We start from the raw sequence: 25,410 nt of genomic DNA, 5'->3' as shown, positions 1-25,410 counted from the left end.
CGAATTCCGCGATTCCGGCCCGACAAAATTGGATGAAAGTCATTAATAATCCGTAAAGGGCAATCTCGGGAATTCACGATGGGAACCCTAGAAAACCCTCGGTCTACAGTCCACTATATAAAGAAACAGTACTCACTGGAGAAAGGGGGAGGACTCGCATACAATACCCCGAGAGCAATACTTTGCGTCTAAAAACTCTTGTTATTCTCTGTATAATTTTCTGTTAGCTTCCGAGCTCGTCGTGACTCACTCGTTAGTTCTCCTGTGAACTGACGAGCACGATCTTGACTCGTTTCAGTGACGACCTCGCATTCCTATCGTTAATAAAGAACAAACTTCACTCTTTCCCTCTAAAATCGATATTTACTTAGTGTTGTGCAATCCCCAGTACAAACAATTGGCGCCCACCGTGGGGCAAGAGTAGAACACTTCTTTTTGACGAATCAATACCGACGGTCCTCACTTCCTCGAAATTTCAAGATTCATGACGAACCCTAGCGACGAGCTCAACGAAGCAACGGAGCAACCGACGGCGCAACTAACGGAGCAGCGATGGGGGCGAACGAGAGCACGAACCGTACCACCTCTACCTTCTTCAACCATCTCAGCCGAAGGCCCCTTGCCGAGCGCGACACCTCCGCCAGCGCCCGACGCGCCCTTCGAGCCTCTTACAACTGCTGCAGCCGGACCCGGACCTGTCACCGACCAGCTGGTAACCGACGCCACCACTCTCCTCAGCGCCGCCCTCACATGCGCTGCCGCTCACCCCAGCGCCACTCTCACCAACGCTGCCGCTCACCCCAGCGCCACTCTCCCCAATGCTTTGCCCATCCAGAGGAGCGGGCTCGACGACCTGATGCAAGTCATACTCGATCGACTCGACGGTCAGGAAGCGCGAACAAATGAACGGCTCGAAGCAATCGTGGCGGCACAAGAAGCATCGCAAAATCAAATAAGCAGGCTCCAGCAACGATGGAGCGAGCGCCGGAGCGAGAACGACCATGGCGAGCAGCATGCGAATCCACCGCCCCCTGCGCCGCTGTCCGTCGAAGAACGCTACGAAGGCCACAGACGCCGCCCAGCGTCTATAGTCGTAGGATCCATCGATCGACGTAGCAGGCGGGAACCAGCTGACGAACACCAGGACCGTCAAGGCCAGCGGAGCCGAAGCCCACGGACTCCGACATTACCGACCCGACAGTCTGAGGGAGACCTCAAGGATGAAACAATACGGTGCCTCGAGACGATGCTCCACGAGCTCTCCTCGAGAGTACATCGGGCGACGAGCTCTGCTCCCAATCTCGATCGAGTACTGGAGGAAGTCCAGCGCTCGCCATTTACAGCACGGATCTCCCGCGTTCGCATTCATTACGTGAACAAATTCAAGTTCGCCCCGTATAATGGATTGGAAGATCCAAAACCGTTCTTAACTTCAATGAGTGTTGCGATTGGCCGAGCTCATTTCAGCGAGGAGGAGTACGAAGCTGGATGCTGCCAGCTATTTGTTGAAAACTTGGCCCACGAGGCCCTAGGATGGTTCTCCCGACTCCCGCCGAACTCGATCGGAAGCTATCACGAGCTAACAACCGCTTTCCTACAACACCATTCCACGTTCATGATTCGAGGTGCCTCGAATGCCGACCTCTGGAACATGTTTCAACAAAGCAACGAGTCACTCCGGGAATTCATGGAGAGATTCAAAAGAATAGTCTCGAAACTCTCGATCGCCGACGACACAGCAATCTCAGCTCTCCGGAATGCTCTTACTCACGGTTCCCGATTTCGGGAAGACATCATCATCCACGAGCCCCTATCCCTGGACGACGCGTTACACCGCGCCAACAGGTACATCGAGCTGGACGAAGAAAGCGCATCGAGAGCGAACCGACCATTGCCAGAACCGCCAACCTCAAAGTCGGCCAAAGGAAAGGAAAAGGCACAGGACGAGCATCATCAGCCTCGTCAGCACTTCGACAAGGAATACGCTGATAAGCTGGAAAAAGCAAAGAAAGCTCAAGCGTTCGCTGTTAGCAATCAGGACCCCCAGGCGTCATCATCGAAACCCTGGAATAACAAATGGGTCCGGGACCCATCGGGTAAGGGTGGAAAGAAGTACTGCAACTACCATAAACGAGCAGGACATACCACTGAAGAATGCCGCACCCTCCAGCAAATACTGTTGGATAAATTCAAGGGAGGCCACATTGACGTCGAACACGAGCGACGACTAACAACGGCCCACAGAGATAATCAATTTTTTAACCCTGAGGACGAGAACCCCAGTGGGCAGTACAGCACATCTCCCGCGCCACAGCACATCACGAGGGCCCTACCCCTGCCACCGCCCCCAGCACCAACCCTTAAAAGGAACCCCGAGCCGGTCGACGACCCAAATGCCCCAGCTCCGCGCCGAAGAATTAATATGATTATGGGCGGCCTAACGACTTGCCGAGACTCGGTGCGTTCCATCAAAGCTTATCGGCGGGGACTAGAAGTGAAGCGGGACTGGATGGCTCAAAGTACACCGCCGACTACAACCGATCACATTCACAGAAGACGATGCGTCAGGCCTAGCTGGGCCGCACAACGACCCCCTCGTAGTCGAGATGACCATTGGTGAAAGCATAGTCACCAAAATCTTGATTGATACTGGCAGCTCGGTAAACGTCATTTTCAAAGACGTACTAATTCAGATGGAAGTAGACCTGCGAACGGCCGATCATGACGTCCAACCCCTCACAGGCTTTGACGGCGACACGGTTATGACAGTTGGTACGATCCAGCTACCAGTCTACGTAGGCGGAACGATGCACTGCATCAATTTTGCCATCATCGATAAACCAATCGTCTACAACGTCATCCTGGGGACTCCATGGTTGCATAAGATGAAAGCTGTGGCGTCGACGTACCATCAGTGCGTAAAGTTTCCAACCTCAAGAGGAATATTCACGCTACGAGGAGACCCGTTGATCGCCAGAACTTGCTTCATCATCGAACGACAACAGCGCAGTGCCCGCACCTTCGCAATCTCAGACCCTGCCGACACGACTCGTTGCGTGGGAATCGGTGCCGACCTGCCGCAGACTATCAAGGACGAGCTCGTAAAGTTTCTGTCCCAAAACGTCGAAACCTTTGCATGGAGCATGAGCAGTATGACCGGAATCGATCCCACCATAACATGTCACGAACTCAATGTGGATCCAACGTTTAAACCGGTCAAGCAAAAGCGAAGAAAACTCGGGCTAGAGCGTACGGCCGCCGTTAACGAAGCGATAAAAAAACTACTCACGGCTGGGTCCATCAGAGAAGTCAAGTACCCCGACTGGTTAAGTAACCCAGTAGTTGTGAAGAAAAAGAACGGCAAGTGGCGGGTGTGCGTCGATTTTACCGATCTTAACAAGTCATGCCCAAAAGACAGCTTTCCTCTACCAAGAATCGACCAACTGGTCGAAGCGACCGCGGGGAACGAGCTTCTATCGTTCATGGACGCGTACTCCGGGTACAACCAGATAATGATGCATAAAAACGATCAAGAAAAGACGGCCTTTATCACCGATCAAGGCACTTACTGCTAAAAGGTTATGCCGTTTGGCCTGAAGAATGCTGGTGCGACCTACCAACGCCTTGTCAACCGGATGTTTGCCGACCAGCTCGGCCGAACAATGGAAGTGTACATCGATGATATGCTGGTGAAATCAACTCACGCTGCCGACCACGTTTCACATCTCGCTAAGTGCTTTGAAGTTCTCAACCGATATAACATGAAGCTGAATCCAGCTAAGTGCTCGTTCGGCGTAACTTCTGGAGAGTTCCTAGGATACCTCGTCACCAAGAGGGGTATCGAAGCTAACCCGAAACAGATTTCGGCGCTTACCAACCTACCATCTCCAAGAAATACTAGAGAAGTTCAACGACTTACTGGGCGAATCGCCGCCCTCAATCGATTTATCTCACGATCTACCGACAAGTGTCTACCGTTTTACCAGCTGCTTCGCAGCAACAAAAAGTTTGAGTGGGATGATAAGTGTGAGTCTGCCTTCCAGGAGCTCAAAAACTATCTCGCTACTCCTCCAGTCCTAGCTAAACCTGATCAGGGGGAAACGCTTTACCTGTACATCGCTGTCTCCAGCTCGGCGGTCAGCGGTGTACTCATTAAAGAGGACAGGGGAGATCAGCATCCCATTTTCTATGTGAGCAAAAGTCTCGATGGTGCTGAGCTCCGATATCCAACCTTGGAGAAGCTCGCCTACGCCATAGTCATCTCGGCTAGGAAGCTACGTCCATATTTCCAATCTCACACTGTTGAAGTCTTAACTAACCAGCCGTTGAAGACCATCCTACACAGTCCGAGTCAATCAGGTCGCCTGGCCAAATGGGCAGTGGAATTAAGCGAATATGATATCGAATACAAGAATCGCACTTGTGCGAAATCTCAAGTACTCGCAGATTTTTTGGTTGAGCTCTCCCCTGAACTAGAATCAGGGGCTCCGCGCGCAGAGAAATTGTCGTTACACGTCGATGGTGCTTCCTCCCGACACGGCTCTGGGATCTGAATACATCTTGTTTCGCCGACAGGAGAAGTACTCGAACAGTCATTCCGGCTCGCCTTCACTGCCTCAAACAACGAGGCCGAGTATGAAGCCCTGATCGCAGGAATGAGATTGGCAGGTGGAATCGGGGTTAAGAAGTTACAAGTTTTTTGCGACTCGCAACTAGTAACTCACCAGTTCAGCGACGATTACGAATGCAGGAATGACCGAATGGACGCATACCTTAAGGTTGTCCAGGAACTGTCCGGCTCATTTGAGTCGTTTGAATTGACGAAAATCTCTTGTAGCGACAATGCTCCAGCTGACGCCCTGGCCGTCCTCGCTTCAACATCCGACCCCGACCTCCGTCGAATCATTCCTGTCGAGAGTATTGATCAGCCGAGCATCAATCTCCCAACGAACATCGATCCCATTGCTCAAGATTATAAAAAGAAAAAGGTTATGGAGGATGCGAGCATCAACATGCCATCCTCAAAGAAACAAAGAACAGGTGAGGGTCCTCCCGTGCTAACATTGCGTATCTCTGAACCATCGGCCGGTGCGCCATCGACTTCTGTTAGAAGCACGACCGAACAAGAATCCACCAAGCTGATATCCAACGAACAAATAGCTGAAGAATCAGAGTCCGCCGAACAAGAATCCACCGAGCTGATATCCAACGAACAAATAGCTGAAGAATCGGAATCCGCCGAACAAGGATCCACCGAACGAATTTCTGCCGAACGAGAAACAGGACAAGTATCTGCCGAGCACGAGTCCGTCAATCAAGGGCAGACCAGTTCCGAACCAAAAGAACGATCATATGACTGGCAAGCAGATATCCGTTCCTACATCGCCGATGGGATTGCTCCGTCCGACAAATGGGAAGCTCGGCGCCTTCGGGCCCGCTGCGCACATTACACTCTCTTGGATGGTAACGTTTTTCGCTGGACTGCATCTGGCGCACTCTTGACCTGCGTCGGTCCCAAAGAAGTCGATGACGTAATGAGAGAAGTCCACGAGGGTTCCGGTGGCAATCATTCTGGGGCTCGCGCGCTCGCAATGCGCATACGCAACAATGGTCATTATTGGCCTACCATGAACGATGATTGCGAGAAATTTGTCGCAAAGTGCGAAAAATGTCAGCGCCACGCTCCCACGCGCCGACCGAGCTCCTAAGGACAACAACGCCGCCATACCCTTTCATGAGGTGGGCAATGGATATCGTCGGACCACTCCCCGTTTCTCGTCAGAAGAAATACATCCTGATTATGACGGATTATTTCACTAAGTGGGTCGAAGCAGAAGCCTTTGCCAAAATCGGAACTGAGCAAGTCCAAAAGTTCGTATGGAAAAACATTATATGTCGACACGGACTCCCGTACGAGATCGTCACTGACAACGGCACGCAGTTTACCTCACTACAATTCGAAGGCTTTTGCGCGAAATGGAGAATTCGCCTGAGCAAGTCTACTCCTCGCTATCCGCAGGGAAATGGACAAGCCGAGGCGACCAACAAGACAATCATTGACGGACTCAAAAAACGACTTGAGGATAAGAAAGGTCTCTGGGCTGACGAGCTCGATGGTGTCTTATGGTCGCACCGTACCTCCCCCCGCCGATCTACAGGACGGACCCCGTTCTCCCTTGCGTACGGAATGGAGGCACTTGCACCAGAGGAAATTAGCGTGCCAACCCTGCGACGCTCTATGCTCGTCCATAACCCTGCTCTGAACACAGAAATGATGCTCGATACTCAAGATACTCTCGAAGAGGAGCGCGGCAGAGCACTCACCCGAATCCAGAACTATCAGCAACAAGCGGCGAAGTTCTATAACAAGAAAGTCAGGCCTCGCCACTTCGATGAAGGTGATCTCGTCCTCAGGAAAGTCTTTGAAAACACTGCCGAGCTAAATGCCGGTAAAATGGGCGCCCACTGGGAAGGCCCATACCTGATCTCCAAGGTTGTAACTCCCGGCGTCTACGAGCTCCTCACCTTGGATGGCACCCCCATCCCCCGTTCATGGAATTCCGGAAACCTGAAACGTTATTACCACTAGAAGACGAAGCATCGTCAAAAAAAAAAAAAAAAAAAAAAAAAACCGCTCGTACTACCGAGCTCAACTTCTGTAATACGAACTACGAATGGCTTGATCCCTTTCTAAGGGTACGTAGGCAGCCCGTCAGAAGGCACAGCTATACCAAAAAAAAAAAAAAAAAATAATAATAATAATAATAAAAATAAAAACAAAAGTTTGAAAACTTTAAAACAAAAACGAGCTCTCTCGAACGAGTCCGTCTCAGCGAGATGTCCAGCTCTTACATCGACCCTCTGGCCAAGGGAACGATTTAAAACGCGTTCCTCATGGATGCAGCGGCGAAATAATCCGCACAAAATAAGCCGACCCAGATCGCATTCAGCTAGCAGGCGGTTAAGTTTGTATAAGCCGGGTTCTCACTCGCACTTTCTTGCCGACCTCGTGGCAAATACAGGGTAAGCCGGACACCAGGGCCGCACCTAAAAGGTATGACGAGCTCATCTCGATTACCACCCTAAACATTTGGTATTCGACACACGTAATAGGATAAGCCAAGAGACGTCTTGCACCGTAAAGTACAACTCGATACCAAAGATAGGAAAAGCGCAATTTTATTCCATAACCAAAGAGCGAACAAGTTCAAAATAACGATTAACAAAAGGTCATGCTCGGCACAAGTTCAAAATAACAACTAACAAAAGGCCACGCTCGGCATAGATTCAAAATAAAACAAGCAACATAAAGCCACGCTCGGCATAAGCATCGCGCACAGACGATCAATCATCTATCCCCAGATCAGCATTAGAGGGCACATCGAACTCGAGCTCATCGACCGTCTCCCGAAAAGTTCGGCAATCGTTACGCAAACCTTCCAACGTGTCCAGTGGAACGTCCACACCTCTAGCAGCCATGCTCTCAAGGTACGTGCAGATTCCTTCAGCACGGTTGCCCTCAACAAAGATATGGTCTGTGCACTCTAGCTGAATAATGTAACGACGCAATACGTCGATCCGAGTTCGGCAAGCATCGATCTCCGCATTACTTTCGAAAGGTCTAGTGTTAAGAGGTTCAAGATCACCCTCTTCGAGATCAGGAATCTCCACTGCAATCACTGCCGCTTCACGACAAGAACGCTCCTCCAGCAAACGATCCCATCTCCATTTCGGAACGAAGAACCCCTCTTCGATCATAGTTTCGAGATACGCAACAGTCCCATCCACGGGATCAAACTGGAAGCATAGCTCGAACTTACGGCGCAAAGCTAGAGTGTAGGCTCTCAACCTCTAGATCCAAGCACGATAAAACTCGAGCTCAGAACGAATTACATCATCCGATCTCGCAGCAAGCCGCCCTCGCGCTCTCCTTAGCCAGGCCGCTCTCGTGGTTACAGGCATAATGCCAACCTCAAACCGCTCAAAAATGAAAGAGTGATTTTCTTTTTCTTCTAAAAAAAAAAAAAAAAAAAAAAAAAAAAGAGAGAAATGGTTGGAAAAGCGGAATGGCAAGAAACGAGCATTTGAGGAACAATTTATAGAACAAAAGATACAATTTTCAAGGTGAAGTGGCCAATACAGTGACCCTCGAAGACCACATCCATCAAACGATCAACGCATGTCAAAAAACGAGAGGATAAAACATAGCAAAGTTCCAAAAAGGAAAAATACATCGCCTAAACGGCCCAACATCCGCTACAAAACGGGAATAGGTTCTAATAAAACAAGACAAAAGCAAGTCACTGCTCGGCAGCAACCTGAACGCCCGAGCCCGCAGGTGCCCCTGCCATGACGACCTCCTCTCCTACAACCACGGGAACCTCCGCCACCTGAAGGTTCGTAGGAACGATCGCGGTCTCTGGAAGAGCCTCGAGGTCGCTGTCCAAAACATCGGCAATATCGAAACCAAGAACCTTGTCCTCCCACATCTACACGTCAGCCCCCAAGCCGAGCAAAGTCTTCGACGGAATGACCGTACCACTCTTCACCAGCTCCTGAAGACAATCATAGGTGCCGCTCACCTGGCTCAAAGTCAGAAGAGACTCCTGCGCCGCTCTGTTGTCAATAATATGCCTCCTCATCCTCTCAATACGAGACTTGTAGTCGGCAACCTCGACATCGATGCCATGCCGCTCTGCTTGCAGCTGCTGCAACTGCGCCTTCTGAAACGCGTGATCAACCTTAAACTGCTCAAGACGAGAGCGGGAAGCGTTAAGAGAAGCCTTGAGATCGGCCACTTGCTTCCTGAAACCGGCAGTTTGCTTCGTAAGAACAGCAGAAACCCCTTGCTCTTTATCGAGATCCTGATGAAGCTCCTCAGCCGATCTCCTCGATGGTTCAGAGGTACGAGAATCAGCAAGTTGCTTCTCCAGCTCGGCAATGCGACGCTCGTACGAGACGACCATACGATTCACGCCACCACCATCCTGAAACACAAGAAATAAAGAATCAAGATAATAATTGGGAAAAGGAAATCAAGAACATAAAGAGAAATACTAACCTGGAAATGTTTCCGAGCCCACGACCGATACAACTCGGGATTATAGAGAGAACCCACAGAGGGAAGCGGGTCGAAGGAGCCGCGAACCTTGCTAGCAAGCTCGCCACAAGCAGTAGCGTTGTTGATAAACAACTCATCCTTTGTCTTGTAAGAAAAGGAGAACGAATCATCATCTCAGTGGTGTCGCGCGGTATGCCATCCCTCCTAGATCTCTTGGACGATTCGGGATCGGGAGCAACCACCTCACCATGAGAAGCTCTCTTCCTCGATGGAGTAGGACATCCAGAATCAGCGGCGACGATCGCTAGGGCATCAGAAGCCTCACCACGCGACTTCTGCGCACGCGGAACGACAGCAGGAACCTTGGCAGCCCTTTTGTCGGCGCGGGTAGCGGCTACCTCCGTCGATCTCAAATCTCCTGCAACTCGCAGATCGACATCTCCGTCGGCTGACGGGTCAACGACTTCAGTGTCGGCAGCGCGCGAAGAAGACCCAGCATCAACGGCCTTCTTGAACTGATCGGCGTATCGAGGAAGTCGAGTGTTAACTTTTACCATCCCTAAGCGCGGTAGACCTAAAAAGGAAAACAAAAGTGTGACGACCCAATAACCACCGAGGAGAGCAACAATCGATACAACAGAATAAGCATGAAACTCACGAGATCTCTGAGTAATCGAAGGCCAATCAATCGCCCCTCTCGCTCTGATCTTCCTGAGATTGTCGAAAAAACCTGGAGGATGAGCACGCAAGCGAACGACAGGCTCTGCAAGCAACAACCAAAACAAGATAAGTGTTAGAAGCCAATCAAAGAAAATCAACAAGTAAGGATAAGAAACAGCAAAGCTACCGGGAACCATATTCCACTCAGTAGCGTAAAACATATCGAGGTTGTCAACCGAGGTCTCATCTAGCTTGACAAAGAAAAAATAACGCTGCCAATGACGAATCTTCTTCTCAGCTCCGGTGACGATCTGATAACCCGATTTAGCACTAGTATAAAAGTACCCCGGACTACCTCTAACTTTCGTAAACCTGGTAGCCTCCTCAAGGAAATGTACATCAACCTCTACGCCACAATCGGTACCCAGTATCGCCAAACCACCTGCGTTGCGGATACCTCCCACAGAAAGCTGGGAGATAGCTATCTTGCGCCTCGCGCAGTAACACGTCAAAAACTCCGGCAGAGGAAACCAAAGACCGCAATCAGTAAAATAATGCTCATAGAGGGCAATAAAACCCGCTGGAGGCGTCCAAGGACGCTCGTGGGGTTCAGGAACTCGAAAAACCAAACCCTCGGGCATCTTACACCACCGCATCATCTCGGCAATGGTATCTGATGTGCACAACGAAGAACCGAGATCTGCCAGACCGGCTGAAAGACTGTCACCAATCGATGCAGCACTAAGACCCAAAACAGCTGAACGAGGACCAGTATCCTCGGCCGGGACAACGACCATAGGACTCCCACTGGAACCACTGTCGCTATCTTCGCTGAATTCGAGAATATCAGCGAAATCGTAGTCGTTAGTCAAACTATCAAAATCTCCACACTCTGCTCCAATGTCAACACTAACATCATCGGAAGCATTCTTATAACCGATACCAGATTCCCTCGTGAAAGCGTGTCGGATCCCCGCAAGAGTCTTACCACGCGTATACGTCAGAACTCGGGAGCTCGTCGAAGGACGACCTTCCTTTCTGCACAAAAGGCCGACCTCGCGACTACCCTTCATGAGATCGGCATCACCATCGTCGGAATCGACCTCAGGATCATCTATTCGCCGAGCTGACATCCTGCTCGCGAGACTGCCGATCCCATCAATTCGACGAATGGTCGCAGTACCCTCAACCATGTCGATCCCCGGTTCGTCCCCTGTGCCAACCTCGGGCATGCCATCTGTGCCGACCTCGTTTGTACCCCCTCGCCGATCTCTCTCGCTTGGGACCTTATCGCCTGACGACCGAAAACCGAGACCTCCACACATAAGATCAGCGTCGCCTTCATCAAAGTCGGAACCAATCGAAATTCGGAGATCAATCGTGCCAAGCTCGTCGCCGCCGAGCATAGTTGTGTCGAGCACACTATTGTGCCAATCTCCCGTCTCAACATTGCCGATCTCACAACGACCATCCTCAGGAATAATACGCCGACCGCCGGCGTGACTAGTATCGCCGAGGGTGAACTGAAGAGATGTGCTGACCTCGTTCGCACCCCTCCGTCGATCTCCCGTCTCAACTGCTCCGCCGATCTCAAAACCAATTGACCGACCTTCGACTCTACTAATCTCCTCAGATCGGCGCCAATTTCTGATCTCACCGATCTCCGCCGGACTATCCTCGATCTCGCTAAACCCATCGGGCCTGCCACCCTCTCTATCGACGCCAACATCGCCGAGCTCATTAGCGCCTCTTAAAGACGTCGGTTGCAGCCGATCAAGCCTCCCCGGATCACGAGCGAAATCGCCAGCAACGAACCCTTGCCGATCTGGATCCAAAGACGGAACTGAGCCGACCATTGCGATCTCGCGAGTGGGAGGGACGATGATCGGATAGGGCTTTGCGTTCGCCAAATAAAGAGAAAGAGAGAGAGAAAAAACACAAACGCAAAAGTTAAAAAGAATAGAGAGAGAAAAAATTACCTTTTATGAAGAGGAAGGAGCAAGTGAAGAAAATGGGAAGGAAGAAGGTGCATAAATAAGTAAATAAAATGGAAAAATTACTGTCAAATCCATCATCTCAATCCGCGACTCTCTTCTCTTTTTTTGGGGATATCATTGAAAACCGCATTCAGAATAAAAGACCAAAGGATTTTTCCCAGTGTCTCTTGAAAAACGAGCCCAGAAGAAATTACAGAAGGGTCACTGTAACAATTTCATTTCCCAGAAGCAATCTGGGACAATCTGCGCCGAGCAGGCATATTACAAATAAATCAAGCATGCCCGCCGATCGCAGAAAAACTGACGCTCTCCGGACTAGGGGGGACTATTGTTGGACATGGGCTGCGCCCCAATATGCCACTCGGCCCAACAAGACGAATTCCGCGATTCCGGCCCGACAAAATTGGATGAAAGTCATTAATAATCCGTAAAGGGCAATCTCGGGAATTCACGATGGGAACCCTAGAAAACCCTCAGTCTACAGTCCACTATATAAAGAAACAGTACTCACTGGAGAAAGGGGGAGGACTCGCATACAATACCCCGAGAGCAATACTTTGCGTCTAAAAACTCTTGTTATTCTCTGTATAATTTTCTGTTAGCTTCCGAGCTCGTCGTGACTCACTCGTTAGTTCTCCTGTGAACTGACGAGCACGATCTTGACTCGTTTCAGTGACGACCTCGCATTCCTATCGTTAATAAAGAACAAACTTCACTCTTTCCCTCTAAAATCGATATTTACTTAGTGTTGTGCAATCCCGAGTACAAACAAGTGGTGACAAGATAATATGCTGAGATGAGAGGTAGATCAATTAAAAGGCCAGTCTCAGCAGCTCCGAAGGGCATGTCATCATCGTCTGTGAGAATACACGCAGAGATTGAACTTAGGAAAGCAAAAAACATCAATCATCATGATCTACCGAAGTAAGAGTAGATCTTAGATCGAAAGAGGTGAAAGAGGTGAGAGTTTGGATTCTCGGAGGACGAGCCCGAGAGCGTTTTCTCTCTCATCGTCCTTTGCTTTTCTAAATAATGAATATCATATGAAAACGTTTAGATTGTATGTTTAGCTAGATAACCACTAAATCATGACTATCGAAATGGAAATTTTTACTAAACCGCATGTTAAGCCTGTGAAAAAAGGGACCTCGAGGGCATATATACATATCTTATATAATATGAGAAAGTTTTCTCCAAACTTTGCAAAACACAACGACATGACACATGTTCTCACTTCTCAAAAACTTAATTCTTTTAATTTATTTTCTCAAAATTACATACACTATTTATCATATTCACTAAATTTAAATGATATATATGTACTAAGAAATATATAAACATTTATGCAATGTCTTTTTAGTAATTACATATTGATATCATTTATCAATATTTTAATAATTACCATAACATTATAATTTCGCATAGGTATCATTTACCAATATTTTATATAATTACCATAATATTATAATTTTGCAAATAAGAAAAAATTGAATATTAATATTATTATTTTGGAAAAGATAAATTTTCAATAATTAAAGATTTAAATATTAATATCATAATTTTGGAAAAATATAATGTGATGATTATTAATTTCTTTACTAATTTCAAGCTATAATAATATTATAATATTATAATAAATATTTGTTGACAAAAAAATTATAATATTTGTTTCACAGTTTTTATGCCAAAAGATCAAATCGGTTTATTCTAAAATAATTTCAAGATATAAAACAGTATGATAGTTTATTTTTCTTTAATAGTAATCATTAACACAATTTATTGCATATTAATTCTTTAAAATGTTACTCTCAAGTCTCTCATGATGTTTGAAAAATTTCAAAACAAATCTTTCATCATATGAATACACTTTAATGTATTAATTGCAATATAATTTATGTTTTACAAAAAATGGTATATTTATTATTTGAAATGTAACCATAACTCCCAGAAAATGATGTTTGACTCAGAAAAAACTGAAAAAACCTCTCATACTACTACAAATTTATCTATAAATAGCTAGACAAAGTGTTCATCAAACACTATATTCTACCTCTCACATAATTTTCTAAATTTTGTAATATTTAACGTTTTTCTCTATGTGACATTTGTAGGTTTTGAAATAAATAAGTTGATATGGGTTCCAAAGCCATGTGATTCTTCCAAATTCAGTTTTTATTTTCTTACACAATTTAATCTTAATTCTTATTTTTAAAAATCTAATTAACATCTGATTTCTTTTCACAACATTATTGTTTGGGTTATACTATATATATATATGCACTTATTTTCTCTTTTCATATGTTCCATTATTTTTCCTAGCCAAGATCGATTGTTGATGATCCATTATTCTTCCATTATCTGGTAAACACTTATTTTATGTTCTCTTAGGTTATGCACTAAAAAAAGTAACTCGATAATACGATGGTATGTTACTCTTTTTCGTTGGTCATTTTGAGTATAATACAACACACACACACACACACACATATATATATATATTATTTTTAAACAGAAAAGTATAACACAAAAAGCAAATTTTATTTGATATAATAATATATCAATACATATTAATAACATATTTTTACTCAATTCTAAACTAAAATTCAGTTTGCATTTAGTATGTTCAATAGATATAAAGTACGTGATAAAAATATAGAAATATCTAACAAAGAACTTTCTTTCCAAATGCAATTAATCAAGAAACACAAAGAATTCTACTTCTAGAACACAAATGCATTTGAAATCATTTGTATAATTCATTAAGATTAAAATATTTTATTGCGAAAACATTCAAATTATAATAATAAAACTTTTAAGCATGTGTAAAGCATGCTGGTAATATATAAATAGCAAAATTATTTTTGCTACCTTTAGTATCTAATTAATGAAATTAATTACACAGAGAATGAAGGAAGAGCATGAGTTTCGGCTCAAGAAGAGGAGGTGTCTGGTTTTTGAAGATATTGATGTTTTATATATTATGTTAAAAACGGACAAACTAACACATAATGTCCATGCTCAGCCGCATTTTATTATATACGTAATCAATGTTTTTTCTCCCAACGTAAAAAATGTTTGTACATCTTGATTGTGCATCAAAACATGAAGAGCTCTATATTTTATGGGATACAAACTAAATATTTTAAAGTAACATTTCATATTAACAAAAAAATTCAGTTTAATGCTTAACTAATCAATATTCACTTCATTTTAAGTGACTGAAAATACTTATTTAGAAACAAAATAAATAACAAACATAAGATAATTTATCGAAACACAAAATATAAAACTTTAAATATTTTTATAAATCAAAATATGTTAAAATTATTATAAAGTTATGTCGGATGATGCGAGTTTACTTCTAGTAACTATACAAGTGTGTGTTTACTTTCATACGTATTCTCGATTCGTTGTCCTTAAAATTCGTTAGTCACTATGAAAGCACATGTGCTTAGCTCACATGTGAATCTTTCTCTCTTCTTCTCACTTACAATTATTACAAAAGAACTTTTTTTTTTTTTGTGTGAGTTGCAAAATGTGGAAGTGGCGAGTCGAGAATAGAATCCTCACGTAGGAGGAGAAGGGGACGTGGCCTAAGGAAAAAAGAACCCCTATTTTGGATAACTATTTCTCCAACTCATAAGATGCCTCCTGATAGGCTTTACATATTCCTTTTTTTTTTTTTTTTTGAAGAGAATAAGAAAATGCATATGCAAGAAATCCAATTTAACTTCAAGTCGTCAACCTTCTACATATATTACATTATCATGGCAGGGAACATAAAAGTCAAAATTTTTGGTTCATGAAACTATAAGATGATTAATTGGAGTATCCTAACTAGATTAACTTAAGTCGAATTTTTAAAGTGATCCAAATCTCATGATCTCTTTTTTGATGCTAATTAATCATCCAAGGACGACAAGGTAGCATATACCTAATTAAATAATTGTGCATGGAAACAATTAATGGCATTATATTAGATGAATGATGGATTTGCGGAACGCCTTACTGTAGTGTATGAACTTTTAAAAGATTCAAAAGGTAGATGTGCTTATAAGTGCACATGCTGGGTCAAAACATCGGCCTAGGTAAACTACTCGCTGTACCAATTTTGTCTTTTAACCTATACTTCTCTTTAGTTAATTAATCATTTAGGTTATTGATATTACTTGAGATCGACTAGATCGCTTTATGGAACCGTACGAAGGACATTCTCACCTTTTAGCCATGACGAGGATAATTAAGTATGTCTAAATGCCCTGAATGGACAATAAAATGAAAAGAAAAGATGATAAGTTCAAAAAATTATTAGATTCTCAATATTGTACATTGTGATCCAAAATAAAATTGAAGTTGTGTCGCTTTCGGACACGATATCGTTAGAAACAAAATCCAAACATCTTTTCCCCATCTAATCCAATAAACATGGTCTTGACTGCCTCTATATAAACAAACACTTCTCACATATTTAATATTCACACAACATTACACACAACCCTTATTCTCCGAGTAGGATCACGAGTTTCATTTTCCTTTAAATCTCTACAAATATTTCTAATCTACAAGAGTATATACATAGTGATTCATATACCTTAATTAAGAATTTAAATTTGTTGGATCATATAAAAAAGAGCAATGGAGATGATAACGAAGATGGTGATGGAGAGACCCGTGGTGATATACAGCAAGAGCTCGTGTTGTATGTCTCACACGATCAAAACTTTGCTCTGCGATTTCGGAGCGAATCCAGCGGTGTACGAGCTGGATGAGATATCTAGAGGGAGGGAGATTGAGCAGGCGTTGTTGCGGATAGGTTGTAGTCCCGCAGTTCCGGCGGTTTTCATCGGAGGAGAGTTGGTCGGTGGAGCAAACGAGGTCATGAGTCTACATCTAAGCGGATCCTTGATTCCTATGCTTAAGCGGGCTGGTGCATTGTGGGTTTGACTTAATATATATATCAATTAACTAGTTTACTTAACACTAAGTTAAGTGTACGCAGAATAATGTTTTAACACATCTATGATCTTTATGATCTGTGACATGGTGATATCATGAGTCCACGTCGGATCAATAATCAGTGTGTTATTGTTTTTTTTTTTTGAGGTTATCTTTAACAAAAAGATATGTATTGACTTATGTGAACTTTTATGAAGAAATAATCATTTATCTGCATAAACTGATTCTTTAACGAGGAAAAAAAAACAAGATTGAATATAGGATGTTTTAGAATATATTTATTGTTTCTTAATATAAAAAATTATCAAATTTCTACGCAACTTTTAGATTAATTTAATATATTATTTTATATAATATTATTTTTTGATTGGTTGAATTTTTTTAAAACAAATAATTTTTAATCTGCATATGCAATTTTTAATACATTTTTTGAGGGCATAAAAAAATTGTACCAAAAATTTTTTTTTTACACAACAGCAAAAATTTTAAACTAGCCAACATACTAATAAATAACACCATTTAGGATGACACTTTACATGAATACATATAACTTTTTAAAATATAAACAAATCAGTGATATTTGCATAGTATTTTTTTTCTTCTAAAATTACTATATTAATAACATTATTATATATTATGAAAAGTAAATACTAAATAGTAGTGTTACTATTATAGATTCGATCATTTGATTTAGAAATATCGAAAAGTCGTATAATAAGTCGCGGGAAGTTAAGGGACCCACAAAGGGCGTCGCGAATCGTGAGCATTTAAAACTAAACACTAAACTCAAATCACACTTTCCGCAGAAACAGACAAAACATGTCGCCATAACTCAACGAACCAAAACCACACACACATGACACAACGGTTGTTCCCATCTCTCTCTCTCTCGAGTCTCGAACGCCTAATAAGTAAAATAAGTAAGCCCAGATAAACAATTTACATTACAAGATTCGCTTTGTTTTTTGTTTTGGTTTACTAAAACTTTGGTCCCATCCATTGTTATATATTGCTTAAAGACAACAAATTTATATACTTCCAATAAGCTAAAATCAATCCTCCCGGCTCCCCTCCAATCATTTTCCCTGGTCTGGCCCCAAGACAGCTTTGCTAGGATTCAGTACGACGTCGTTTTCGAGCTATGGATACATATGGCCATTGTGGTTGATCTTCTCTGAAAAATTTGATTTTCAGATTTGGGTCAGCTTGTAAACTTCTGAATCCTAGATTCATAACAAGTTAAGAAGGTATCGTCTTTTACAATTTCAGTAAATTTCTTGCTTTCTCGGTATCTCAGGATGATGAAAATGTATTTAGCTTGTTTTTTTTTTGTTTTTTTTAGGGTTGGGGATTTCTGAGAAATTGGAAGAAAATGTTCAGCTTTTCTAAGAGACGCATGAGACTTGGCAGGTTGAGTCTTCTTTTTACACTTATCACCTTTTTGTGGGTTTCTCGGTATGTATTTGATTTACTCAAAGTTGGGAACTTTTTGAGGTTTCTTTTATCTTTTTCTTTGTTTACATTATAAGCGAATCACCTTTTGCGAGTATCCTGTTTAAGCTTACTGTAAAAGCAACTCCTTTTTTATAACATTGTTATAGCATTGGTCCTTTCTTTAGTCCTTATTTAGTGAAATCTTCGATTTGGGGTTTCTATTTTTAGGTTGGAAGCAATTTTTTAATCATGTATATACGTTTCATGGGTTACAATAAAATTGGTATATGTTTATTGATCAGAGTTAAGAAGGTACAGCTTGCGGAGTCTGTTCAAGGATATAAGAGTCCTTTGCGAACTATCAAACGCGCTGATAACTCTAGTGTAAGTTATATATATAAGAAGACCAACATATGTTTTAAACTGTTTGGTTAACATTGACTTGTTGTAAGAAACATGATGCAGAATGAAGCTGTTCTGGCTGCCACTAGTTATTCTGATGAAGTTGGTTTCCAGCCTTCATCAAGGACTACTGAGAATTGGATGGTCTTACCTGTTGGTGGGGATAAACCTGCTCCACGCTTTAATGTAACTGAGTTTCTCGGTTGTTTTTTTCCGACTCCATTAGCTTCTGAGCTGTTTTCAAGAACTAACTGTTTTTTTGTTTACTTTTATGCAGCATGCGGCGGCAGCTATTGGGAACAAAATGATAGTAGTTGGTGGAGAATCTGGTAATGGCTTGTTGGATGATGTACAGGTAAAAAGACAAAAGAACAATTTATAGGTATCAAGCACTAGCTTAAAGGGGTTGATATTTGATATTCTCAGCTTTGCAATTTACAGGTGCTTAAATTTGATTCATTTACATGGTCCACCGTGCCTTCGAAAGTTTACTTATCGCCAAGTAGTCTTCCTCTCATGATCCCTGCTTGGAAAGGCCATTGCTTGGTAATTGATTGTTTGGTTTGAGCAAAGATGTTTTCTGGTTTTTATACATTTCGGTTTTGATTGCTTTTTTTTTTATCCGTTGTTAGGTCTCTTGGGGTAAAAAAGTGCTATTGGTGGGTGGAAAAACAGATCCCTGCAGTGATAGAGTTTCAGGTTTCACACAGTTGTTTTGTAATCTAAAGTCTAGACTTTTGATGTTTTTTGCTCTGCCTAAATTGGTGGTTGTATGTCTATATATTATTGGCAGTTTGGGCATTTGATACTGATTCAGAATGCTGGTCGCTAATGGATGCAAAAGGAGACTTACCGGTATGTTTCTATTGTTCAACATACATTTTTAGAAGTTAGTGGCTTTGTGGTTTGGATTGTGAAGTGACATGGAGAAGAAATTGCAGGTCAGTCGCAATGGTCACACAGTGGTGAGGGCCAGTTCGGTATTGATACTTTTCGGCGGTGAAGACTCTAAGAAGAGGAAACTAAATGATCTTCATATGTTTGATCTCAAATCATCCACATGGCTTCCTCTTAATTGCACGTTAGTTTTTTTTAGCGTTTTTCTGATGACAGTTTACATTTAACTCCTATTGGCGTATTCGTGACACGGTTTTTTTCCTACAATACCAGAGGAACACGGCCGTGTGCAAGATCACATCATGTAGCCACGCTATTCGACGACAAAATTCTGTTTGTGTTTGGAGGTTCGGGCAAGAACAAAACACTCAATGACTTATACTCACTCGACTTTGAAACCGTAATACACACACCAACTTTTTTATATTTTTTACTATTAACTGAAATTTGTTTTTGGTTTCTTGACACTTGTATCTTTTGGTGTCATCAAGATGGTATGGTCAAGAATAAAGATAAGAGGATTCCATCCTTCTCCAAGAGCGGGTAGTTGTGGAGTTCTTTGTGGTACTAAATGGTATATAACCGGAGGTGGAAGCAGAAAGAAGAGTAAGTTCTACCTTGAAACACTGCTGATTCTACTCAGATCTTACAAGTTTGCGTTTTTTTCTGTGTAGGACACGCGGAAACATTGGTCTTCGATATCCTAAAAGTCGAGTGGTCTGTGGCAAGCATCTCTTCTCAATCTTCTATCACATCCAACAAGGTGGATAAATAGAAATATACCCATTTTTTTAGTTAACAAACTTTTATATTCTTTCAACAGCTATCAGTTAAAGCTCAGTTGTTGTCTTGTGATATGGTTGGTATAGGGATTTAGTCTAGTTCTTCTGCAACACAAAGATAAAGATTTTCTCGTAGCTTTTGGAGGAGCTCAAAAAGATCCTTCTAATCAGGTACGAGCCTCATCATTCCGCTGCATTGTTCACAATTTTTGTTTCAATCGTTGATGCAAAGTCTAAAACTTTTTTATGAAAAGGTTGAGACTTTTATCGTTGACAAGAACAAGAGTGAATCGCCAACACATCCGCAGACAACTTCCAAGAAAAACCCCGGCAGGTTACTGTTTGGTAAACGATCTTCTCCCTCGGCGGCTATAACCTCTGATGAATCAGTCAAAGCCTCTTCACAGAGGCTCATTGATTCAGTTGCCAGACAGAAACTTGCTTCAGCCATTGAAGAGCATGGCGGCTCTGGTAGAAGGTCTTTATCAGAGATTGCTTTCGGAGATCATCGCAACCCGTCTTCTGGAAATGTCTCTTTGCGTAAACAGTTCAGCACTGAAGAGGAATACAGAGCGGTAATCGAACCTACCAAGTCCTCAGAAGAAGAAGTTTCCGTGCCTCGGGTATATATAGTTAGTTCATGATTCACCTGCATTCACTGGTGTTCTTGAATTGCCTTTAAACGTATGCAATTTCTTCTCATGGTTTCAGACTACAGAAGAGAACAATGGAGGAGCAAAGATTACAGAAGAGAAAACACTTTCTATGGTTTCTAACCATGATATATCAAATCTCCACAAACAATGCTCTGAGACATTTCCTTTAGAAAATGTCGATGGCGCCTTGATATTCCAGGAGATGGATAATATCAAATTTGGAGGATCAATGTCATCATCAAGCGTGTACCAATTCCATGAAGCGAAAATGACGGCTCTTATAAGAAGAAATGGGATTCTGGAAGGGCAGTTAGAAGCAGCATTGGCGGGAAGAGAGGCGGCTGAGAGGAATGTGTCGGTTGCGTTGAGGAGCAAACAAGAGACAGATAAAAAGCTATCTGACGCTATGAGAGATGTTGAACTGCTTAAGGAGAAGCTTACCGGGTTAGAGCTCGCTCAAGAGGAAGCTAATAGTTTGTCAAACATGGTTCACTCCGACAATGTCAGGCTCGAGCATGATGTAGCGTTCCTAAAAGCTGTTCTAGACGATACTCAAAAGGTAAAATCCTTGTAGATATACAAGCGTTTTCAAAACTTGTTGGATCAAAGTTTTTAAAAGAATCATGTGTTACCGGTTTTTGTAGGAGTTGCATTCAACGAGAGGAGTTCTTGCAGGAGAAAGAGCAAGAGCGTTCCAGTTGCAGGTATCATCATCATTATCAGTACAATCTGTTCAATTTTGCGTTTTTTCTAACAACGTGAGATGAACGCAGGTTGAAGTGTTTCATCTGAAGCAAAGGTTGCAATCTCTGGAAAATAGAGCTGCTACACACAGAAAGCCTTTCCATGTCTGAACACAGACCAGAGACAACACAAATAACTTTTAAGACTTCCATTTTGTATTACTCAAGACATGACTGAATCCATGTCTATGTTTTGTGGATTAATGTAAAAAAGAAGAAGAATTCAGAAATCTCAAAAATCAAATCAGATTCCAAGTATTAGATAAGTAACAATATAAACAGCCATTTCTTTCATTAAACGTCACCAACTAATAATAAGCTTCTTACAACATACACACAGACAAGAGTGGAGATGTGACTGTTCACTAGTGGAGACTTTTGCTCTTAATGATTAGCTTTTTATAGGTAGACACAGGAAATAACATTATCACTGAGACTCTTCCTCAGGTGGTTCTTCTTCTTCTTGAAGAAGGTTCTCACGGTTGTCATGAGCCCAGAAGCCTCGCACATCTATAAGCATGCTCGCAACGGTTCCACCTTGTTTACATCCCAAAAGATCACCCAGCGTGATCTTTAACGGGTCAGATGGCTTCACCATGTCCCAGATCTCGTCCCGGACATCCTCTATGCACAATTCATAGTTACCGCCTTCTATCCATTTCTGGTGAACATCTCTGCAAGATTAAGAGAGAAATTATTAGACACTCATTCAAAAGAGAGACAATGGCATGATCACACATCAACGGTGTGTTTTATATACACAAGTGTCTTTGCAGATATGAGACTTGCGGAACAAACTCAGCTTCCGCAAGCAGGAAATGCAGCACTTTTATTTAGGAAGATTGTATCAGATAACATCACAACTCTTTGATGCTTCCCTTCTTTACTTCCATGTATTTAACAAATTCAACTAAGAGTAAAAAACTAAACAGATTCCATCTCTTGATAAAGATTAATTACCTGAAGAGAGAGTGAATATCAGCAGTAGTGAGAAAGCCTCTCCCTTGGAGATCAAGACAACGGAATAAATATGTCAAGCCCTCTGGAGTGTCTTTATTCTCCAAAGCAAGAACAAAATCAAGGAAACTGTCAAAGTCCATTTCCCGGGAATTGCCTGCACCGCTTTTACCACGCCGGACATGCTCATCGAACACTACAAAAACAAAGGGAAATTTAGTATGTTAAGCTTGTCTCAATAACTATTGGTGAGTATCAATACCACGAAAATCCTACACTGACCCAAAGTGCTTGATTTTACCTCTTTCGATGAAAATCTCAGTTAGGGTCCCATCAGCATATTCCTTGAGTTCTTGTTTGCTCAGCGATCCACTCATATCTTTATCAAGTGCGAGAAACATATCTACCGAAAAAAAGAGACTCTAGATTACATTATATTTGAGTTCTTAATAAGAAACAGCGAGAACTGTTTCCAATTTATCTGCAGGTATTAAGACAAAAGAGCACACCCACCACATATGCGTTGAGCTGAAGTCAAAGAGAACCAATTTTCTGCTTGTTCAGTGTCTGTGACCTCCTCCTCGCTTTCCTAACGTAGGATATCCGAGGAAAAATCAGAAAATGCAAGTAAATATATATATAGTCGCTTCTGAAAGTTGAAAGCTATATGCTGACGGAGCTTTATCCCTTCATTTTTTCATATATTTACCTGATGCAATTCCATTAGTTCCTGCAGACAGTTACTAAGCAGTATCTTCTTAATACAGGCTCTTCCTGTAAGCAAAAAAAGATCACATTTAACACATGTCGATTGTCAAGTAAATTTTGCACAGCCTCTTCATAACATATCTTTTTGCCTACCTCGCCTGTGGGGATCACAGAAGAAGAAAAACTTTTGTGCAGCTATGCGACAATACATTTGATTAAAGGCTGGAGGCATGTCCCTCAATTGTGCCAGATTAGGGATTAGACCACCAATGTAGGACTCCATTTCCTATAATAATGACATCATAGAGACTATTTGTTAGGAACTCGACATAGGAGTCGGCACCATTTGCAGGTAGGACGACTACTTGAAGCCCCTTGGGCCAGTTTTTAAATTAAATCTTTAGAGCTACTTGGGTACTTACATCAGATTGAAGGAAACCATCAGAGTCATCGTCAAGCTCACTCATATCAATCCTAGCTTGTGTAAGTGACACCTGAACAGTGTTTGAGAATATATAGTCATCAAAACGAGTATAAACTATAGTTGATTAAAGTATCGGACAAGTCAATGTAAGAAAAACTTGCAAAACAAACATCCAATACTAACAAAGCTGGTGCCACTCAAATATAACAACGAAACTCCCTATATTTAGCTTATGGCAGAGACTGATATATAGCCACAATAACCAAAACTGCATAGACATAAAAAAAATACGTAAGGATACTCACCGTGCGCATCACATAAAGATAAAATGGTAAAATGGCGATCCTTCCAGCCTCGTCCTTCTCAAACTTCATGAAATTGGATGGGCTAAAAAACCGGCGACATTTGGGACCGATTTGTTCTGTACATACAGAGGAAATATGACAGAAGTCTTCGTAGTTCATCTACATGTACAAGACAGCACAAATATCAGCATCAACGTAACCACAGAAGAAAAAATAATTTCAGCTCTAGAGCAACACTATACAAAAGATGTTTATACCTTTTCAGCACCAGTGGCATCATCAATCACACAATTTTCTCTCAAACAAACCCACATAGCCGCCAAATCATCGGCATTTAACAAAAGATCCGATTGTTTCTGTGGAAATTAACAAACATGACGAAGTGAACAAAAACATTAAACTTCTTCCGAAGCAATAAGAGCAGGAAATGAAGAGTCAATACCTTCAAGAAGCGGTATTTGGCAAGCCTCTGTACCCTTTGACTAATAGATCCATTTTCTGGTTTCTGAACCAAAGAGTAAAGGAGCAAAATCTTATTGTCAAGACACAAAAATTACCAAACTTTAGGAAGGGTACAACACAATGCAAGTTTTTTTAACCGGGTAGTGCGATGAAATGCAAAGGCAAACATTTTCTATAGAGTAAAATAACAATGTAAAGGACATACCTTCTTGTAGAAACTCGGTATGGTACCTGCTTCTTGGCTTTTCTGTTGCTTCTCTTTGAATATCTCGAGCAAGATTCTCTTCGTCTCAAGCTCTGCAAAACAAAGACTCCATCATAGTTAAACAGAGTGTTTCAATACATAAAAAGGTACATTTCCCCCAGACGGTTCTAAATTCAGGAACTTTACTCATATCCAAAACATAACTAGCTACAAAATGCGATAAAAATCCAAAATTTCCTCAATTTATGACATCACCTTAAGCTAAAAGATTATAAAAATAAAAACAAAACTACAGACTGTCCCAACAACCAAAACGCGGCAACCACCAAAAAAGAACCTTACCCATTAGAGCTTCGGATCCTAATCCAGCGCCGGAACCAATATACCGTCTTAGATTTCTAACCCAAAGCATCGATGACGCCGGAGGGATCTTCCTCTGCGTCGATGTATCGTGACTCTCACCATCGCTAGATCCGCTATACATTTTCTCTAATCACACACCCTCGACGAAAAATGCCAGCTACCAAATGAAGCTGAGAGAGAGATTAAAACCCTTTGAGAGGAAGGTGAGACTGAACCAGAAACTGCAGAAACCCTAGAGCGCCCCTTTCTCTCTCTCCCTCTCTCAAGCTCCTTAATCTGCGAGATCCAAAGCTTCAAACTTCAAAGGTAACAAAAGTTTCTTTTGTTTTGCAGTATAAGCCCTCGTGTTTATATTACTTTTTAATTATCTTACGAAACTTTACGAAATCAATATTTAG

The 25,410-nt window shown here is 42.4% G+C and overlaps 3 protein-coding genes, 1 non-coding gene and 2 pseudogenes across 10 annotated transcripts; 3 read left to right on the top strand and 3 right to left on the bottom strand.

Moving 5' to 3' along the window:
* Positions 1-1,111: 1,111 nt before the first annotated feature.
* On the top strand, positions 1,112-5,708 carry LOC147929284 (uncharacterized; annotated as a pseudogene).
* Positions 5,709-8,067: 2,359 nt separating this feature from the next.
* Positions 8,068-13,002, bottom strand: LOC104738041 (uncharacterized). Of its 4 annotated transcripts, XM_010458278.2 has the most exons (4): positions 9,909-12,851; positions 9,720-9,824; positions 9,062-9,635; positions 8,164-8,987 (listed from the first exon to the last, which is right to left on the bottom strand). In XM_010458278.2, exons 1-4 carry the CDS (start codon positions 11,575-11,577, stop codon positions 8,972-8,974), a joined length of 2,364 nt encoding a protein of 787 aa, XP_010456580.2. In that variant the 5' UTR covers positions 11,578-12,851; the 3' UTR covers positions 8,164-8,971. The 4 variants fall into 4 exon arrangements, with proteins under 4 accessions (XP_087336496.1, XP_010456580.2, XP_087336497.1 ...); XM_087480370.1 differs by having other exon boundaries at positions 8,068-8,987; positions 9,720-13,002; XM_087480371.1 differs by having other exon boundaries at positions 8,851-8,987; positions 9,062-9,824; positions 9,909-11,717.
* Positions 13,003-16,208: 3,206 nt separating this feature from the next.
* Positions 16,209-16,894, top strand: LOC104735922 (monothiol glutaredoxin-S2 pseudogene; annotated as a pseudogene).
* Positions 16,895-17,449: 555 nt separating this feature from the next.
* LOC104735921 (acyl-CoA-binding domain-containing protein 4-like) lies at positions 17,450-21,846 on the top strand. Of its 4 annotated transcripts, none has more exons than XM_087480358.1 (18): positions 17,450-17,594; positions 17,694-17,921; positions 18,017-18,084; positions 18,411-18,492; positions 18,574-18,696; positions 18,788-18,865; positions 18,952-19,056; positions 19,143-19,209; positions 19,304-19,365; positions 19,452-19,591; positions 19,681-19,807; positions 19,899-20,013; positions 20,082-20,170; positions 20,277-20,360; positions 20,444-20,812; positions 20,901-21,404; positions 21,490-21,549; positions 21,619-21,846. In XM_087480358.1, the coding sequence occupies exons 3-18, from the start codon at positions 18,047-18,049 to the stop codon at positions 21,697-21,699; spliced, it is 2,124 nt and encodes a 707-aa protein (XP_087336484.1). In that variant the 5' UTR covers positions 17,450-17,594; positions 17,694-17,921; positions 18,017-18,046; the 3' UTR covers positions 21,700-21,846. The 4 variants fall into 4 exon arrangements, with proteins under 4 accessions (XP_087336484.1, XP_087336482.1, XP_087336483.1 ...); XM_087480356.1 differs by having other exon boundaries at positions 17,470-17,594; positions 18,017-18,129; XM_087480357.1 differs by having other exon boundaries at positions 17,470-17,921.
* LOC104735920 (putative serine/threonine-protein phosphatase 2A regulatory subunit B'' subunit TON2) lies at positions 21,819-25,343 on the bottom strand. Its single transcript, XM_010455808.3, has 12 exons — positions 24,992-25,343; positions 24,650-24,741; positions 24,425-24,487; positions 24,240-24,338; positions 23,983-24,141; positions 23,676-23,747; positions 23,407-23,539; positions 23,255-23,319; positions 23,059-23,134; positions 22,847-22,948; positions 22,549-22,741; positions 21,819-22,262 (listed from the first exon to the last, which is right to left on the bottom strand). The coding sequence occupies exons 1-12, from the start codon at positions 25,131-25,133 to the stop codon at positions 22,016-22,018; spliced, it is 1,443 nt and encodes a 480-aa protein (XP_010454110.1). The 5' UTR covers positions 25,134-25,343; the 3' UTR covers positions 21,819-22,015.
* On the bottom strand, positions 22,351-22,467 carry LOC147929283 (small nucleolar RNA snoR104). Its single transcript, XR_015579122.1, has one exon. It is a non-coding gene; the product is annotated as a small nucleolar RNA snoR104 (small nucleolar RNA).
* Positions 25,344-25,410: the final 67 nt, after the last annotated feature.

The sequence above is a fragment of the Camelina sativa genome, chromosome 13 (genome assembly GCF_030686135.1).
Source record: "Camelina sativa cultivar CO46 ecotype springtype chromosome 13, ASM3068613v1".
NCBI lineage: Eukaryota > Viridiplantae > Streptophyta > Magnoliopsida > Brassicales > Brassicaceae > Camelina > Camelina sativa.
Note: the sequence above shows the minus strand (reverse complement) of the source record. Positions and strands in the feature narration are given on the sequence as shown.

What these genes read in the sequence shown, in the direction of transcription:
- LOC104738041 (XM_087480369.1), bottom strand. Translation starts at nt 11,577, where the DNA reads ATGGTCGGCTCAGTTCCGTCTTTGGATCCAGATCGGCAAGGGTTCGTT.
- LOC104735921 (XM_087480356.1), top strand. Translation starts at nt 18,047, where the DNA reads ATGTTCAGCTTTTCTAAGAGACGCATGAGACTTGGCAGGTTGAGTCTT. An exon ending in ACCTTTTTGTGGGTTTCTCG is followed by an intron (nt 18,130 to 18,410) that starts GTATGTATTTGA and finishes TTTATTGATCAG; the next exon opens with AGTTAAGAAGGTACAGCTTG. An exon ending in GCTTGTTGGATGATGTACAG is followed by an intron (nt 18,866 to 18,951) that starts GTAAAAAGACAA and finishes TGCAATTTACAG; the next exon opens with GTGCTTAAATTTGATTCATT.
- LOC104735920 (XM_010455808.3), bottom strand. Translation starts at nt 25,133, where the DNA reads ATGTATAGCGGATCTAGCGATGGTGAGAGTCACGATACATCGACGCAG. An exon ending in CCAAATACCGCTTCTTGAAG is followed by an intron (nt 24,339 to 24,424) that starts GTATTGACTCTT and finishes TAATTTCCACAG; the next exon opens with AAACAATCGGATCTTTTGTT. An exon ending in TTCAGCTCAACGCATATGTG is followed by an intron (nt 22,949 to 23,058) that starts GTGGGTGTGCTC and finishes TTTTTTCGGTAG; the next exon opens with ATATGTTTCTCGCACTTGAT.